The following is a 15,964-nucleotide window of genomic DNA, read 5'->3' on the forward strand; positions in this document are numbered from 1 at the left end:
TACACTGCTGCTTCTCGCTGTTTATCATCTATGCATAGTCACTTTACAAATGACCTCGACAAACCTGTACCCCCGCACATTGACTCAGCACCGGCACCCCCTGTATATAGCCTCTTTAAAATTTGATTTGATTGTTATGTACATTTCTTGTATTACCTTTTGATAGATTTTTTAAAAACTTTAGTTTATTTAGTAAATATTTTATTAACTCTATTTCTTGAACTGCATTGTTGGTTAAGGGCTTGTAAGTAAGCAATTCACGGTAAAGTCTACACATGTTGTATCCAGCGCATGTGACAAAAAATATTTGATTTGATTTGAATGTCCTTGAGTGGCCCAGCCAGAGCCCGGACTTGAACCCGATCTAACATCTCTGGAGAGACCTGAAAATCAAATCAAACTTTATTTGTCACATGCACTTTTATTTGTCACAAGTATTGACCTTACCGTGAAATGCTTACTTACAAACTCTTAACCAACTGTGCAGTTCAAGAAGAGTAAAGTAAATATTTCAGAAATAAACAAAAGTTAAAAATAAAATAAAAAATAATGAAAAGTAACAGAATAACATAACAATAATGAGGTTATATACAGGGCGTACCAGTACCGAGTCAGTGTGCCGGGGTACAGGTTAGTTGAGGTAATTTGTACATGTAGGTAGAGGTGAAGTGACTATGCATAGATAATAAACAGTGAGTAGCAGCTGTGTACAAAACAGATGGGGGGGGGGGGGTCAATGTTCAATGTAATAGTCCAGTGGCCATTTGATTGATTGTTCAGCAGTCTTATGGCCTGGAGGTAGAAGCTGTTAAGGAGCCTTTTGGTTCTAGACTTAGTGCTCCAGTACCGCTTGCTGTGTGGTAGCAGAGAAAACAGTCTATGACTAGGGTAGCTGGAGTCTCTGACAATTGTATGGGCTTTCCTCTGACACCGCTTACTATTCAGTCTCCTGATGGGGAAAAGGTTTTGTCGTGCCCTCTTCACGACTGTCTTGGTGTGTTTGGACGATGATTGTTCGTTGGTGATGTGGACACCAAGGAACTTGAAGCTCTCGTCCCACTCCACTACAGCCACATTGAAGTTAATGGGAGTCTGTTCGACCCGCCTTTTTCCTGTATTCCACGATCAGCTCTTTAACCTTGCTCCCATTGAGGGAGAGGCTGTTGTCCTAGCAGTGTCTCTGACCTCCTCCCCATAGGCTGTCTCATCGTTGTCGGTGATCAGGCCTACCACTGTTGCATCGTCAGAAAACGTAATGATAGTGTTGGAGTCATGTTTGGCCACGCAGTCGTGGGTGAGCAGGGAGTACCGGAGGGGACTAGTACACACCCCTGAGGGGCCCCAGTGTTGAGGATCAGTGTGGCAAATGTGTTGTTTCCTATCCTTACCACATGGTGGGCGGCCGTCAGGAAGTCCAGGATCTAGTTGCAGAGGGAGGTGTTTAGTCCCAGGGTCCTTAGCTTAGTGATGAGCTTCGTGGGCACTATGTTGATGAACACTGAGCTGTAGTCAATGAATAGCATTCTCACATAGGTGTTCCTTATGTCCAGGTGGGAAAGGGCAAGGTGGAGTGTGATTGAGATTGCGTCATCTGTGGATCTGTTGGGGCGGTATGCGAATTGGAGTGGGTCTAGGGAATTCGGGAGGATGCTGTTGATGTGAGCCATGACCAGCCTTTCAAAGCACTTTATGGCTACCAACATGAGTGCTACGGGGCAGTAATCATTTAGACAGGTTACCTTTGCTTTGTTGGGCACCACGACCATGGTAGTCTGCTTAAAAAGTAGGTATTACAGACTCAGTCAGGGAGAGGTTGAAAATGTCAGTGAAGACACTTGCCAGTTGGTCCATGCATGCTTTGAGTACACGTCCTGGTAATCCATCTGGCCCCGCGGCTTTGTGAATGTTGACTTGTTTAAAAGTCTTGATCACATCGGCTACCAAGAGCGTTATTACACAGTCATCCAATACAGCTGGTGCTCTCGTGCATGCTTCATTGTTGCTTGCCTCGAAAGCGAGCATAAAAGGCATTTAGCTCTTCTGGTAGGCTCGTGTCACTGGGCAGCTCGCGTCTGGATTTTTGTAGTCCGTAATAGTTTTCAAGCCCTGCCACATCCGAGCATTAGAGCTCGTCGGATTTGTAGTAGGATTCAATCTTAATCCTGTATTGACCCTTTGCTTGTTTGATGTTTCGTCTGAGGGCATAGCGGTATTTCTTATAAGCGTCCGGAGCCTTTAGCTCAGTGAGGATGTTGCCTGTAATTCATGGTTTCTGGTTGGTTTATGTATGTACAGTCACTGTGGGGACGACGTCATCGATGCACTTATTGATGAAGCCGATGACTGAGGTGGTATACTCCTCAATGCCATTGGATGAATCCCGGAACATATTCCAGTCTGTGGTAGCTAAACAATTCTGTAGCGTAGCATCCGCGTCATCTTACCACTTCCGTATTGAGCGAGTCACTGGTACTTCCAGCTTGAGTATTTGCCTGTAAGCAGGAATCAGGAGGATAGAATTATGGTCAGATTTGCCAAATGGAGGGCAGGGAGAGCTTTTTATGCATCTCTGTGTGTGGAGTAAATGTGGTCTAGGATTTTTTTCCCCCCCTGGTTGCACATGTGACATGCTGGTAATTAAGTTTGACTGCATTAAATTCCCTGGCCACTAGGAGTGCCGCTTCTGGATGAGCATTTTCTTATTTGCTTATGGCCTTATAGAGTTGGTTGAGTGCAGTCTTATTGCCAGCATCGGTCTGTGGTGGTAAATAGACGGCTACGAATAATATAGATGAGAACTCTCTTGGTAGATAGTGTGGTCTCCAGCTGATCATAAGGTACTCTACCTCAGGCGAGCAATACATAGAGACTTCTTTAATATTAGACATCGCGCACCAGCTGTTATTGACAAAAAGACACACACCCCCACCCCTTGTCTTACCAGACTTAGCATCTCTGTTCTGCCAGTGCATGGAAAATCTCGCCAGCTAAATATTATCCATGTCGTCATTCAGCCACGACTCATGAAACATAAGATATTGCAGTTCTTAATGTCCTGTTGGTAAGATAATCGTAATTGTAGGTCATCAATTTCATTTTCCAATGATTGCATGTTAGCAAATAGAACGGAAGGCAGTGGGAGTTTCCTCGCTTGCCGGTTGATTCTCAGAAGCCCAACCTGCATCCTCTTTTCCTGTCATGCAATGGGTGTAGCTGGTGCATGGAAGTGAGGCGCAGGAGAGCAGAGATGAGTGAACAAAGAAGCACTTTACTGAGGCAATAGTAAGAACAGAACGCAACCGCGTAACAGAAACAAATGCCAAAAGAACAAGTGAGGCAGCACAAAGTACAACAACCAAGTACAAAGTACCGGCTGCCACAAATCACAGGTACAAATAAAACCCGACGCAACCCAGCCGGAAGCGTGCCAACCTAGACAATAAACAATACCCCACACAGACATGGAGGGAACAGAGGGCTAAATACACATAGTAATCATGAGGAGATACTAACCAGGTGTGTGGAAAACAAGACAAAACAAATGGAAAAATGAAAGGTGGAGCGGCGATGGCTAGAAGAACGGTGACGTCGACCGCTGAACACCGCCCGAACTGGGAGAGGGACCAACATCGGCGGAAGTCGTGACATTTCCTCCATCTTTTCTTCATGCAAATGACTGGGATTTGGGCTTGTTCCCAGGAGAGCAGTATATCCTTCTTATCGGACTCTTTAAAGGAAAAAGCTTCTTCCAGTTTGTGGTGAGTAATCGTTGTTCTGATGTCCAGAAGTTATTTTCGGTCATAAGAGACGGTAGCAGCAACATTATGTACAAAATAAGTTTAAAAATATGTTTCAAACAACTCGAAAAAATATGAAGAAATAGCACAATTGGTCAGGAGCATGTAAAATGTCAGCCATCCTCTTCAAGCAGCATCTTTCACAAAATAGCTGTGCAGTGCTCCCCATCCAACCTGACAGTGCTTGAGAGGATCTGCTGAGAAGAATGGGACAAACTCCCCAAATACAGGTGTGCTTAGCGTGTAGCGTTATGCCCCAAAAGACTTGAGGCTGTATTCACTGCATCTTCAACAAAGTACTGAGTAAAGGATCTGAATACTTCTGTAAATGTAATATTTCAGTTTTTATTTTAATTTTAAATATGCAAGAAAATTCAAAACTTTTTTTGCTTTGTCATTATGGGTTATTGTGTATATATTGATGAGAGAATAAAAAATAAGTACATTTTTAGAAAAAGTCTTTAATGTAACAAAATGTGGAAAAAGTGAAGGGGTCTGAATACTTTCAGAATGCACTGTACAGTCCCAGATCAGTCCCGTCCGGTCACTGTTTGTCTATTGCTGTGCCATCTTTCTCATTTTCAGGTTGTAAGTTACTTTTTTGGGGTAAGAGAGTAGAAGTTTCTTGAAGGGTGACTCAGATAAATGGTAGAGGGGGGAGGCAGTGAGAGGTAGAGAGAGCGAGTGAGATTTAGAGATAGAGGGAGTGGGATGTTGAGAGAGAGATTATTATGATGATGTGATCTGAGGTGTGAGATGAAAGTATAGAGAGAAGGAAGGAGAGAGTCGAAGTGACGAAGTCTTGATTGTGAAGAGCAGTTCTTTGATCTGAGGGAAGGTAGCGAGGAGAGGAGAGATGGAGAGAGATATAAAGGAGAGGATACGCTGAGGTAGGAACACATCAAACACTGTGTGCCCTCTCACTGTCCTTGGTTGATGGTTAAATGAGATTGAATTAGCCTTTTTTGATGTTGGGCTCATATTACCTTCCAAACCACTGTCCTAATTGGATCATTTACTAATACTGTACTGAAGGATTTGCTCAAAGTCCCTTGAAATTATAGCCTGGTCCCAGATCTGTTTGTGCTGTATAACCAACTGTCATGGTCAGTGACATGCCAAATTTCAAAAACATGGAATGACAATGATCATAGGACTTGGCAAACTAGACAGCACAAACAGATCTGGGACCAGGCTAACTAGAAAGTATTAGACGAGACATAATGTTGCGTTCTGTTATAAGTTTGTCCTGAAACTTTTTGTTTTTATGTCGTCAACAGCAACCAGAATCCAAACTCCAGCAACCTGGTCAACTCTATGATGTCATTCCCTGGGATTGATAATGGGTGTCTGAACAGCCCTGATAAACCGTATGTACCTGACCAACTTCTACATAATCACTGTGTTGAAGATAGATCTCTTACTTGTCTGGCTACTTTCTCTCCACCACTCTTACTTTGTCTATATCTAGCACTTCCGAATTCTCTTCTTACCCTATTTTCCTTCATATGCCATTGTCAATCTATTCCCTTTTAGTATCTGTCTTTGTTCCACTTCTCCCGCTCCCCACCTATCTCTCGTCATACTCTGTACTCTTCAGCATTACTACATGGTGCATGTCTCTAAACGCCTGGAGCAGTTCTGCTTTGCCGTCTGTGTGTATGTATGTGTGCGTGTATTTGGACATGCTCGAGTGTATGGGTCAGTGGGGGTCAGTGCCGTTTAAGATGAGGGAGGAGGTTTTTATTTTTTCATGAGCATGGCCTTATTTCTATTACAGCATATTGGATGACTGTCATTCATATTCCATTCACCCAGCTCAATATAACATCGATAGGTTTAGGCTGCTACGTGATACTAATTTCTCCTATACTCATCATGAGGTTGCTACAACCTAGCCAATGAATGAAAGTTTACAACGTAGGTGTACACAAGTCGAGATAAAAATTTGAGGTGACAGACAGTGACACATGGACAGACAGTTACACATTCAATACTACCTTGCACACTCTTGCCTGCATCTAGTTGATATAGGTTGTAATCATTAGTCCAGCTAGCTAGCTGTAGCTTAAGCTTTCAGTACGAGAGTCATTCTCTGAGTCTCTTTGATTGGGTGGACAACATGTCAGTTCATGCTGCAAGAGCTCTGATAGGTTGGAGGACCTCCACTGGAAATTGTCATAATTACTGTGTACGTCTATGGAAGGGGGTGAGAACCATGAGCCTCCAAGAGTGCTGTGAGGCTACTGTAGACCTTCATTGCAAAACAGTGTGTTTTAATCAATTATTTGGTGACGTGATTATATTTAGTATAGTTTCATCTAAAAATTATAACTTTTTAAATGTTTTTTAAAAGATTATGAAATTCACTGAGGAGGGTGGTCGTCCCCTTCCTCCTCTGGGGAGCCTCCACTGATGTGTGGGTGCGTGTGTGTCTGAACGTGTGTGTGTTTGAGGAATCATTGGTATTCCATAAACACTCTGTGTTTATAGGATAGATTTCCCCTCGCAGGCACTCAAATCAATGTTGGCACTCATGAACCAGACCTCAGAGGCACTATAAAATTGTCGGCCAAAAAAAAAAAGACATTTAGCTAGACTTGCAGCAGGGCGTGTGTGTGTGTGTGTGTGTGTGTGTGTGTGTGTGTGTGTGTGTGTGTGTGTGTGTGTGTGTGAGAGAGAGAGAGAAAGAGATAGAGATGCCCTGTGGACAATCACTGGAGAGTGCTGAGTGCCATGGCACTTCCTGACTACTGATTATATCTCTCCACCACTCTGTGATGTCATGCCTGTTTATACCTCGAGAATAAATGCTGATTTACTGTCCATATGAATTGAACACTGGTATTGGTGTGTTACTGTGGTGGTGTTTATGTATGTGTGTGAGTGTATGTACAGGTGTAAATGGAGTGGGTTAGCTAGTGTCATTGTGAATCAGTATATGTATGCATTGTAGGCATCTTACCATTTAAAACGGGCCTGTGGTTTACCTTGTGAATGTCTTTTGTCTTTTTGAAGGGTCTGCACCAGAAGCACCAAGTCTGCCAGCTGGGAAACTAAAGGAAACAGTTCAGTGCCGTTTGAGTCCTGCAAATGCAACAAATATCAACAGGTGGGTTAGAGTTCATTAAAGGACATACCAGTAAAATCAGAAGATGTTCTGTGTGTGTGTGTGTCTGCCCGCCTGCGTGTGTGTATCCTACACCCACTCTACTCTCCTTTCTGCTCCTCCAACCAGGTGTGTCAGTATAACCAATACCAGCCTCCCCATAAGATGAACCCCTCCTCCCAGATCGTCTATAACCTGACTGGCATCAAGGTTGAAAACTATCTCCTGGCTACAGCCAACAACTACATCAGGAACAGGTAAACAGTATGTTTCAATGCAACCTGCATACACTAATGTGTCTGTTTCTAGATATGCTCCATGGTGTATATCCCTCTCTCTCTATCATAACAAATCATAGGAAAAAACTGTTTTCAATTACATGAAATGTAAAGGATCACTGGCTGGATAGTAAATGAATGGAGCTGGGGAATCTGATATCCTGAACTATGTATCTTCTTCCAGCTCAGTTCTGTTCAGTTCACATTATTGGTCTCATTCAGGAGTCTCATGCCTTGATCACAGAATTAAAAAGACAGTAACATTGGGTAATGACTTATTTCTAATGAATAACCGATACCTATATGAACAATTCATCATAGGAGGCTTTGATTTCTCTCTCTCCCCACTGTCCTCTTTCCATATTCTTTATTATCCAGCTTTACTAAGTGGTGCATGTATCTAAACGCGTGGTGTAGCTCTGCCATGTATGTGTGTGTGTGTGTGTGCAAACATGCACAATATGTAAATAATAATCGATTATATATATATGAACAAATCATCATAGGTATGGTGGCTTTGAATTCGGGGAGCCACTCCCAACTAGTCTCCAGATGGACCTCTTGGAGGTGCCCGCAAACCGAACCCTCTCCAAGGTAACTATGAATATATATGTTTATGGGTTACTATAGTGTCAACTACCCTTCTGTACCTATATCAGTCTCCTGCTGTTATGTACAGAATATAAAACCCTGTCCTTACCCCACCAAGAAAACAACCCTCTTAACTGCTCTTCTGTCCTAGTATATCTCTTGTTGGTTGCCTGTTCCCAGATCTGTTTGTGCTGTCTTGCTTGGCTTGATAATGACTGTAGCAGTTGGCTATACAGCACATACAGATCTAGGACCAGGCTATCTTGTTGTGATGTATAGTGGTTAAATTAGCCATGATTTCCTAATTGGAGCCGTTATGATACAGAAGCACTAAGCACTGTACCAAGATGGAACGGGATTATTACACCATCAATGTCGTCGTTAACATTGTTAATCGCAGCTACTCGCATCAATTATGTTTTGGCTGAATCTGAAATGGCCCCTGAGGGATAATGATGCTAGCGATTTAGACTTAGACACCTTCTCAAGATAAGTGTATTATTAGAGATAAGAGAATTAGAAGTAGAAATGTAGAGAAGCATGTGCTGCAATCCCAAGATATTCATGAATGTGTGTCTTCAAACTTTAAGTTTTACTTGAACTTGAACTTTTGTGTGTGTGTGTGTGTGTGTGTGTGTATGCATGTGCGCATGTGTGTGTGTTTTCTTGTCTTCTAGGTCTGGTACAACCCTGAGGGTCACCATACCATGCCTGCATACCTAAACAGCCTCAACAACTTCATCCTCCGTACCAGCCTTCCAGCCGGCAAGGACCCACAGAATTATGGTGAGCAGCGCACGAAGCCTATTTTGGTGAAAGAAAACAACAGCAGCTTTATCTCTAAAGACACCAGGAGTCTGTTTCACGCGCCGCTAATTCATCAAATCAGAGCTTGGAAATGCACCTTGAATAATTGTGATGCACCAGCTCTAGGGATAGCATAACAATTGTAATTTGATAAACAGTATTAAAAACTTGGTGTGTTGAAGCTAGCTTCTCAGGGGGTTCACAATGATCAGCCACACTACCTGGAATCACTTTCACTTTCAAATCCAATTGTATGTATCAGAGCCAAGTTTTAAAACCAAGCTAATTTGCTGAAAGGGATTTAGGCGCACACGCACACAAACACAAACACACACACACACACACACACACACACACACACACACACACACACACACACACACACACACACACACACACACACACACACACACACACACACACACACACACACACACACACACACACACACATCCAGGCTGTATCACAACCGGCCGTGATTGAGAGTCCCATAGGGCGGCGCACAATTGGCCCAGCATCGTTCCGGTTTGGTCGGTGTAGGCCGTCATTGTAAATAAGAATTTGTTCTTAACTGACTTGCCTAGTTATATAAAGATTTTAAAAAATATATATATTATAATAATAAAACACACACACACCCTCTGAAAATAGTTTTCAGAGAGACCCCTTTTGGATTCTATAGGCTGAAAGGCTCAATTTGGCACCCTTTTCCAGAAGTATGCATTTGCACACTTCCTGCCATAGATTTAAAAGCAGTGGATTGTGTAAACATTGACTGAAGAGTTTCCACCATTGTTAAATCCATGCACGAAAGTGTTCACAGTTGGGTCATAGTAAGGTCAGTTCCATTGTTTAGAGCCAGGGGGCAGTAGTGTTTTCTCCTCAGTTTACAATCACTATGCAGGCTGAATACCAATCAGGGAGTGTTGAGAGGTGTACTCAGGGACTGAGGCAGGCAGACTGGCGTTTCAACCTTATTTCAGCACCACCTGAAATATACTGTCTGCCCAGTCAATAAGCGAGCCGAGGGGAGGGTAGAGGAGGAGGGGAGGAAGGAATGCAATCATTCAAATGTAATCTGTAGACTCACACAGGCCAAGGAGGAGGAAGGAGAGGGAGGAGAGGAAGAAGGAAGAAGGAGGAGGGAGGAGAGGGATGAGAGGGAGGAGAAATCTAGGGATTGTGTCTAGCGCTACTCTGGCTGACTCTTTTGTTTTATCCTTGGTTCAGTATATCTGTGCAGTGTCATGGTTTTATCTTATGAATGTGGCTAAATTGATTGTCTGTTTTTGTGACTATACAGCCATCTCTGTGTCCAGTCATCCCTATCCTGGTGAAGTACAAGAAGAAGATGCCATGTAAGGACACAGTACACACACTCCCTTGTCTTCTTCTTTCTCTCTCTTTCTTGCTCTTGGTTCACTCTACAAATTATGCCGCTTTTCGCTAAACAGAGTTACCATGCCTTTCATTGGTCCTCGTGAGATTGTTTTAATTTTGGTTGGCGAGCCAAAGCCTGATGATCCGGTGTCTGCCTGACATACCTAAATATACTTCAATGTTTATTACTATCATTAACCTGTGTGTCACGGTCATCGTAGTGAGAAGACCAAGGAGCAGCGTGAATTGAATACATTATATATTTTAATGAAGACGGACACTAAACAAACTACAAAAACGAACGTGACGCTATACTACAAACGTGCAGACACAGGCAACTAGACAGACAATAACCCACGAAATACCCAAAGAAAATGGCTGCTTAAATATGGTTCCCAATCAGAGACAACGATAAACACCTGCCTCTAATTGAGAACCAATCTAGGCAACCATAGACATATAAAACACCTAGATGGTAAACAACCCCATAAACCTACAAAACCCCTAGACAGTTCAAAACACATACATCACCCATGTCACACCCTGACCTAACCAAAACAATAAAGAAAACAAAGAATACTCAGGTCAGGGCGTGACACTGTGTTGATATCTCCAAAAGGAAACCAGTCTAGTGCTAGACTGAGATAACAAGGATTATATGGAGACTAACCCTGACATTTAAATTAAAGTCCTAATGTAATCTGACTTGCTGTATTTACCCATATCTGATTTGATGAATGGATTTTCCTGAGCTGGCATTATTGATCAGGGACAGTCAGCAGGCCCAATATAATGTGTATGTGTGCAAAATGGCACCCTATTCCCTATATAGTACAATACTTTTGAAAAGGGTCCATAGGGCTCTGGTCAAAAATATTGCACTTTGTATGGAATAGGGTGCAATTTGGGACTCAGACTATGTGTATTTACTATTTAGGGTGGTGCAGAGTTTGATTAATTCACAGAGCTTCCCACTTCTCCGACCGTGGCTGTTTTTAACACTGACTGCAGGCTATTTTAGGGACCTGGGATTGCTCTTCTCAGTCGTTGGCTATGCATCGCGACAGTATTCCCCCACCCACAACCTGGGTTAGCTCTGTTTTTTTCAGACTAAGAGGACTTGACAGAGCAGAGGACAGAACCCTGCTTTCAGACAGATGTTCCCCAATACTTTCATCATCATTATCAAAGATCTCTTCAGGTTTTTTGACCTCTTAACGTTTGCTCTTCCATCAGATGAAAAATCACAATCAATAGCTGATATTTGTTGTCTACAGTTACTAATTGACCTAATTGACTAGGCTATACAGTGTGGCAGTCCCCCCGACTAAACACACACACACACTGGTCCAATTTTAGCCCAACGCCTGTCATTTTGTTCTGAGGGAGAAGGTCACTGCTTTGATCAAGGGGTTCCCTTAAGACATTCATTAGTATCAAAGATCTGTTGAGTTGAGTCTCAACTGCTGTATTTCTTTTAACTTCAATCTGAACTTTTCCTTCAGATGACAAATCAAAAATCACTAGCTAAAATTTGTGGTGTCTAATATCATTTTTGGCCTAACTCGTGTTTAAGATGACCCCGAATGATGTCTCGCCCTGACTATGGTGTTCATGCATCTGCCTTAGTGGGGTTCGGGATGGCCTGTTGGTCATACTGATAATAAGACTGTCTTTGCTTCTGGTTACAGGACACACTACAGCCCGTCTCTTTGTTCCTCTGCCAGTGATTGTCTTTCATTTTTCAGCTATCCTCGTCCAACATATTCTCTTTGTCCATGGTCCTCTGTCTGTGGTCCTCCTGCCTCCTGCAGCCTAGCCAAAATGAAATGAAGAGGGAGGCAGAACACCAATCATGTAGGGTAGGGCGATCAAAAACAAAAGAAGTAAAGGGGAGGCATGAATCTAGAGTGAATTTGAATGGGGAGGCATCAAAGACAACGACACAGTAGGTAATATCTTAAAGAGCTCCAGCCAGTTGCTATGAATCTGACAACCATGACGCTTCTCAACAATGCCTCTTAAAATATCTTTATCACATAGAAGTCTCAATAGCAGGAAGCAGCTGGTTCGACTCATAAATTGTAGGAGAGCTCTGGCAGGTGGTGTTGGTAAAACAGTCATTTCTTCTTTGTGGCTATTATCTTGTCACTGCTGGAGTTGGAACATCTCTCTTCACGAGAGACCCATTTATTATTAATGAAATCTTGTTTGTTGTGAGTTTCTCCAATGAACCCTTCAAATGAATTACTGGCTCAGCTGGCATGGAAACCTACTAACAATGTTTTCAGGCCTGTAAAATAAGCACAGGACAGTTCATAGGAGGACTAATTAACATAGGACACTTGGCTCTGGTGATCAATCAATCAATCAAATGCATTTATAAAGCCCTTTTTACATCAGCAGTTCTCCATCCTCTTCTGGCTATAAGAGGACACTTGGCTGTGTGATCCCCCAGCTTAGTGACCTCTCTCTCTCTTTTTCTCTTCTCTTTCTCTCTTTCTCTCCCTCTCTCCCTCTCTCCGTCTCCCCAGAGTGCAAGGTCTGGTCCATATCCTGGTGGCTGTGTGTGCCCTGACTGGCTACTCCATTATGACTGCTAGCTTCGCGATCTACGAGGTCCAGGAACACCACAGCGGCTCCAAGACACTGCAGCACATCTCTGGGATAGGAGAACCCTTCTACTGGGCTATCAACTTCTTCTACGACATGGTAGGACTATGTCAACACCATGCATGGTTAACTGATACAATACATTTCCACTAGCATTGCTGCATTGTCCAAAAATGCTAGCCAGGAGATTCTTGATGTTGCTCATCCTGCACTTCCTTCATACAGTCAATGACGGCATTACGGCCCACACCTTTTCTTTATTTGTTTTGGGATTGTAGACTACAAGAATATGATGTTTAGCTGTTAAATGAATATGACTGGTATGAACTTGATTGATTTCCACTATTGAAAGAGGCAGTTGCCAGTGATTCTACAGTTTGATGTATGTGATGTATTTAAGCGACCAGTGTACTACGGTGTGTTAAGCGTTCCTGTTTCTCCAGGCCTTATACATGGTCCCAGTCGCTCTCTCAATTGCCACGATAGCAGCCTTTCAGCTCACAGCCTTTACTGACAGGCAGAACCTTGCTGCTGTGAGTCTGCTGCTGGTCATGTTTGGGTAAGTACACACGTACACACGTACACACCCACACACACACACACACACACACACACACAGATAGACGGACAAACACATGCAGACACACACGCACACACTGGGTGAATGGGTATCACCATAGTGACTGCACACACACACAGTACAGGTTCCCTTATCCATGTCAGAGGTGAAGGATCTCAGTTGCTTGAAGATCACACCTTCCTTTCCTTGAGTACCATATACACAGTAGCTCCCCAGTACTATCAACTCAAGCAGGTGGGGAGGTTTCATCAAAGGATGAAACCATTTCTTGTCACTAAGTGATGGGTGGCTGCTTGCTACTGAACATGTCTTCTTAAGACCCCAGTCTATTTCACGCAAGGTAGAATGTGAAGCAGAATTCCATCAATTCAGAGCCTACTTCAGTGTGATTCCTCTTTCACAGCAGCCTGTCTGTCTGCCGGTCTGTCTGCCTATACAGTGGGGAGAACAAGTATTTGATACACTGCCGATTTTGCAGGTTTTCCTACTTACAAAGCATGTAGAGGTCTGTAATCCAGTAATCCAGAAAATCACATTGTATAATATTTAAGTAATTAATTTGTATTTTATTGCATGACATAAGTATTTGATCACCTACCAACCAGTAAGAATTCCGTCTCTCACAGACCTGTTAGTTTTTCTTTAAGAAGCCCTCCTGTTCTCCACTCATTACCTGTATTAACTGCACCTGTTTAAACTCGTTACCTGTATAAAAGACACCTGTCCACACACTCAATCAAACAGACTCCAACCTCTCCACAATGGCCAAGACCAGAGAGCTGAGTAAGGACATCAGGGTTAAAATTGTAGACCTGCACAAGGCTGGGATGGGCTACAGGACAATAGGCAAGCAGCTTGGTGAGAAGGCAACAACTGGTGGCGCAATTATTAGAAAATGGAAGAAGCTCAAGATGACAGTCAATCACCCTCGGTCTGGGGCTCCATGCAAGATCTCACCTCGTGGGGCATCAATGATCATGAGGAAGGGGAGGGATCAGCCCAGAACTACACGGCAGGACCTGGTCAATGAGGAGGAATAGGAGAAGGTCATGTGGTCTGATGAGACAAAAATAGAGCTTTTGGGGTCTAAACTCCACTCACCGTGTTTGGAGGAAGAAGGATGAGTACAACCCCAAGAACACCATCCCAACCAATAGAAAATCTTTGGTGGGAGCTGAAAGTCCGTATTTCCCAGCGACAGCCCCGAAACGTGAAGGATTTGGAGAAGGTCTGTATGGAGGAGTGGGCCAAAATCCCTGCTGCAGTGTGTGCAAACCTGTTCAAGAACTACAGGAAATTATGATCTCTGTAATTGCAAACAAAGGTTTCTGTACCAAATATTAAGTTCTGCTTTTCTGATGTATCAAATACTTATGTCATGCAATAAAATGCAAATTAATTACTTCAAAATCATACAATGTGATTTTCTGGATTTTTGTTTTAGATTTCGTAGGAAAACCTGCAAAATTGGCAGTGTATCAAATACTTGTTCTCCCCACTGTACATACTCTGGACTGGTTTCTCTGCTTCTGTGTGGCAGCTTGGCTTGGAGCAGATGGTCTCTCCTATTTAGTCAGTCTGACTGCCCCACAGCCTCCTCCTCCACCCTCTCATCTCTCTCACTCACTTCTCTCCCCCCCTCTCCTCTCTTCCACTCACTTCCCTCTGCACACACTCTACCTTGACCCAGGCACCCCAATCAAAAGAAAAAGGCAGATCATTTAGAGTAAGAGAGAGGATAGGGCCTCACCACGGGGGAATATATAAAGGAACTCATTTATCTTCTTCTCTTTTAGCTTTTGTGGTTTAAGTGTTTACTCTCCTTGAAAATGGAGTTAAAGTTTCTTATTTTTGTCTTTATTTTTCAAAGTTCTCTGGCTTGGTCTGTTGTTTCATATAGTCATTCCACCGAGTCAATTACAATGAGATTAAGCAAATCATGCATTCATCATCTGTTGCAAGTGAATCTCAGAACCCAGAAAATAAAAATGTATGTGCGCTAGCTCTATTCCATCTAGTTGTGGGGGCAAAAGTGTTGAAGTCTGAGCTAGTGGAAACATCAGATTCAGCTGCTCCCCACTACAGAACCACCCACATGTTCTGGTAAAAATCCCTGCCTTCACATCAAGCACCACCTCCACAGAGTCTTTCACGAGAGATTAGTTGCAAGTTAAAGGCTGAAAGTTGTAATCATATCATAACCCAGAGCCAAATATCACGCGTGCTAGCATGCTATGTTTAACAGTCTGTCATTAGAGAGACTAAATGTCTCATGCATTGAACATTAAACAACATGTTATAATGTAAAGACTGACAAGTGTCATGTTGTCATCTGGTTTTCAGGTTTGCCACATTCCCGTGGATGTACCTGCTGTCAGGGGTCTTTAAGGATGCAGAGATGGCCTTCATCAGCTACGTGTGCATCAACCTCTTCATCAGCACCAACACCATCATCTCCACCTCCGTCGTCTTCTTCCTGGGACAGCTCAATGAGAATGATGAAGTGAGCAGCACAATGTAGAGATGACTGAAGGAGACATTTTATAACTGGAGTTATGTTGAAAAGATGTTTCCCTGAAAAGATATGTAGTTCAGACGTTTGTTCTGATTGCCTTTTTATATATCGAAGGGGTTTCTGAGTCCATTACTCATTAGGTTTGATAAAGCATTGGAGGGGTTTTGAACTTCCTGTCAATATTGTTAAATAATTTAACTAATTCTTTGTTTACCTAGTTGACATCCCATGGACTGAGCACCCCTTCTCTCTATCTCCCTATCTATTTTTCCTTCTCTTTCTCTCTCTCCACAG

At 43.0% G+C, this 15,964-nt stretch overlaps 1 protein-coding gene across 1 annotated transcript in view; it reads left to right on the forward strand.

Annotated features, from left to right (window-relative positions):
* Positions 1-15,964, forward strand: part of abca12 (ATP-binding cassette, sub-family A (ABC1), member 12) — a 96,765-nt gene that overhangs the window by 66,861 nt on the left and 13,940 nt on the right. The window contains exons 64-72 of the mRNA XM_031797498.1: positions 5,078-5,167; positions 6,816-6,909; positions 7,036-7,163; positions 7,691-7,778; positions 8,453-8,561; positions 9,886-9,940; positions 12,497-12,674; positions 13,019-13,134; positions 15,499-15,658. Coding sequence (XP_031653358.1) covers positions 5,078-5,167; positions 6,816-6,909; positions 7,036-7,163; positions 7,691-7,778; positions 8,453-8,561; positions 9,886-9,940; positions 12,497-12,674; positions 13,019-13,134; positions 15,499-15,658 — 1,018 coding nt within the window. The remainder of the gene's footprint in view (positions 1-5,077; positions 5,168-6,815; positions 6,910-7,035; positions 7,164-7,690; positions 7,779-8,452; positions 8,562-9,885; positions 9,941-12,496; positions 12,675-13,018; positions 13,135-15,498; positions 15,659-15,964) is intronic.

Source organism: Oncorhynchus kisutch, linkage group LG2 (genome assembly GCF_002021735.2).
Source record: "Oncorhynchus kisutch isolate 150728-3 linkage group LG2, Okis_V2, whole genome shotgun sequence".
Lineage (NCBI taxonomy): Eukaryota > Metazoa > Chordata > Actinopteri > Salmoniformes > Salmonidae > Oncorhynchus > Oncorhynchus kisutch.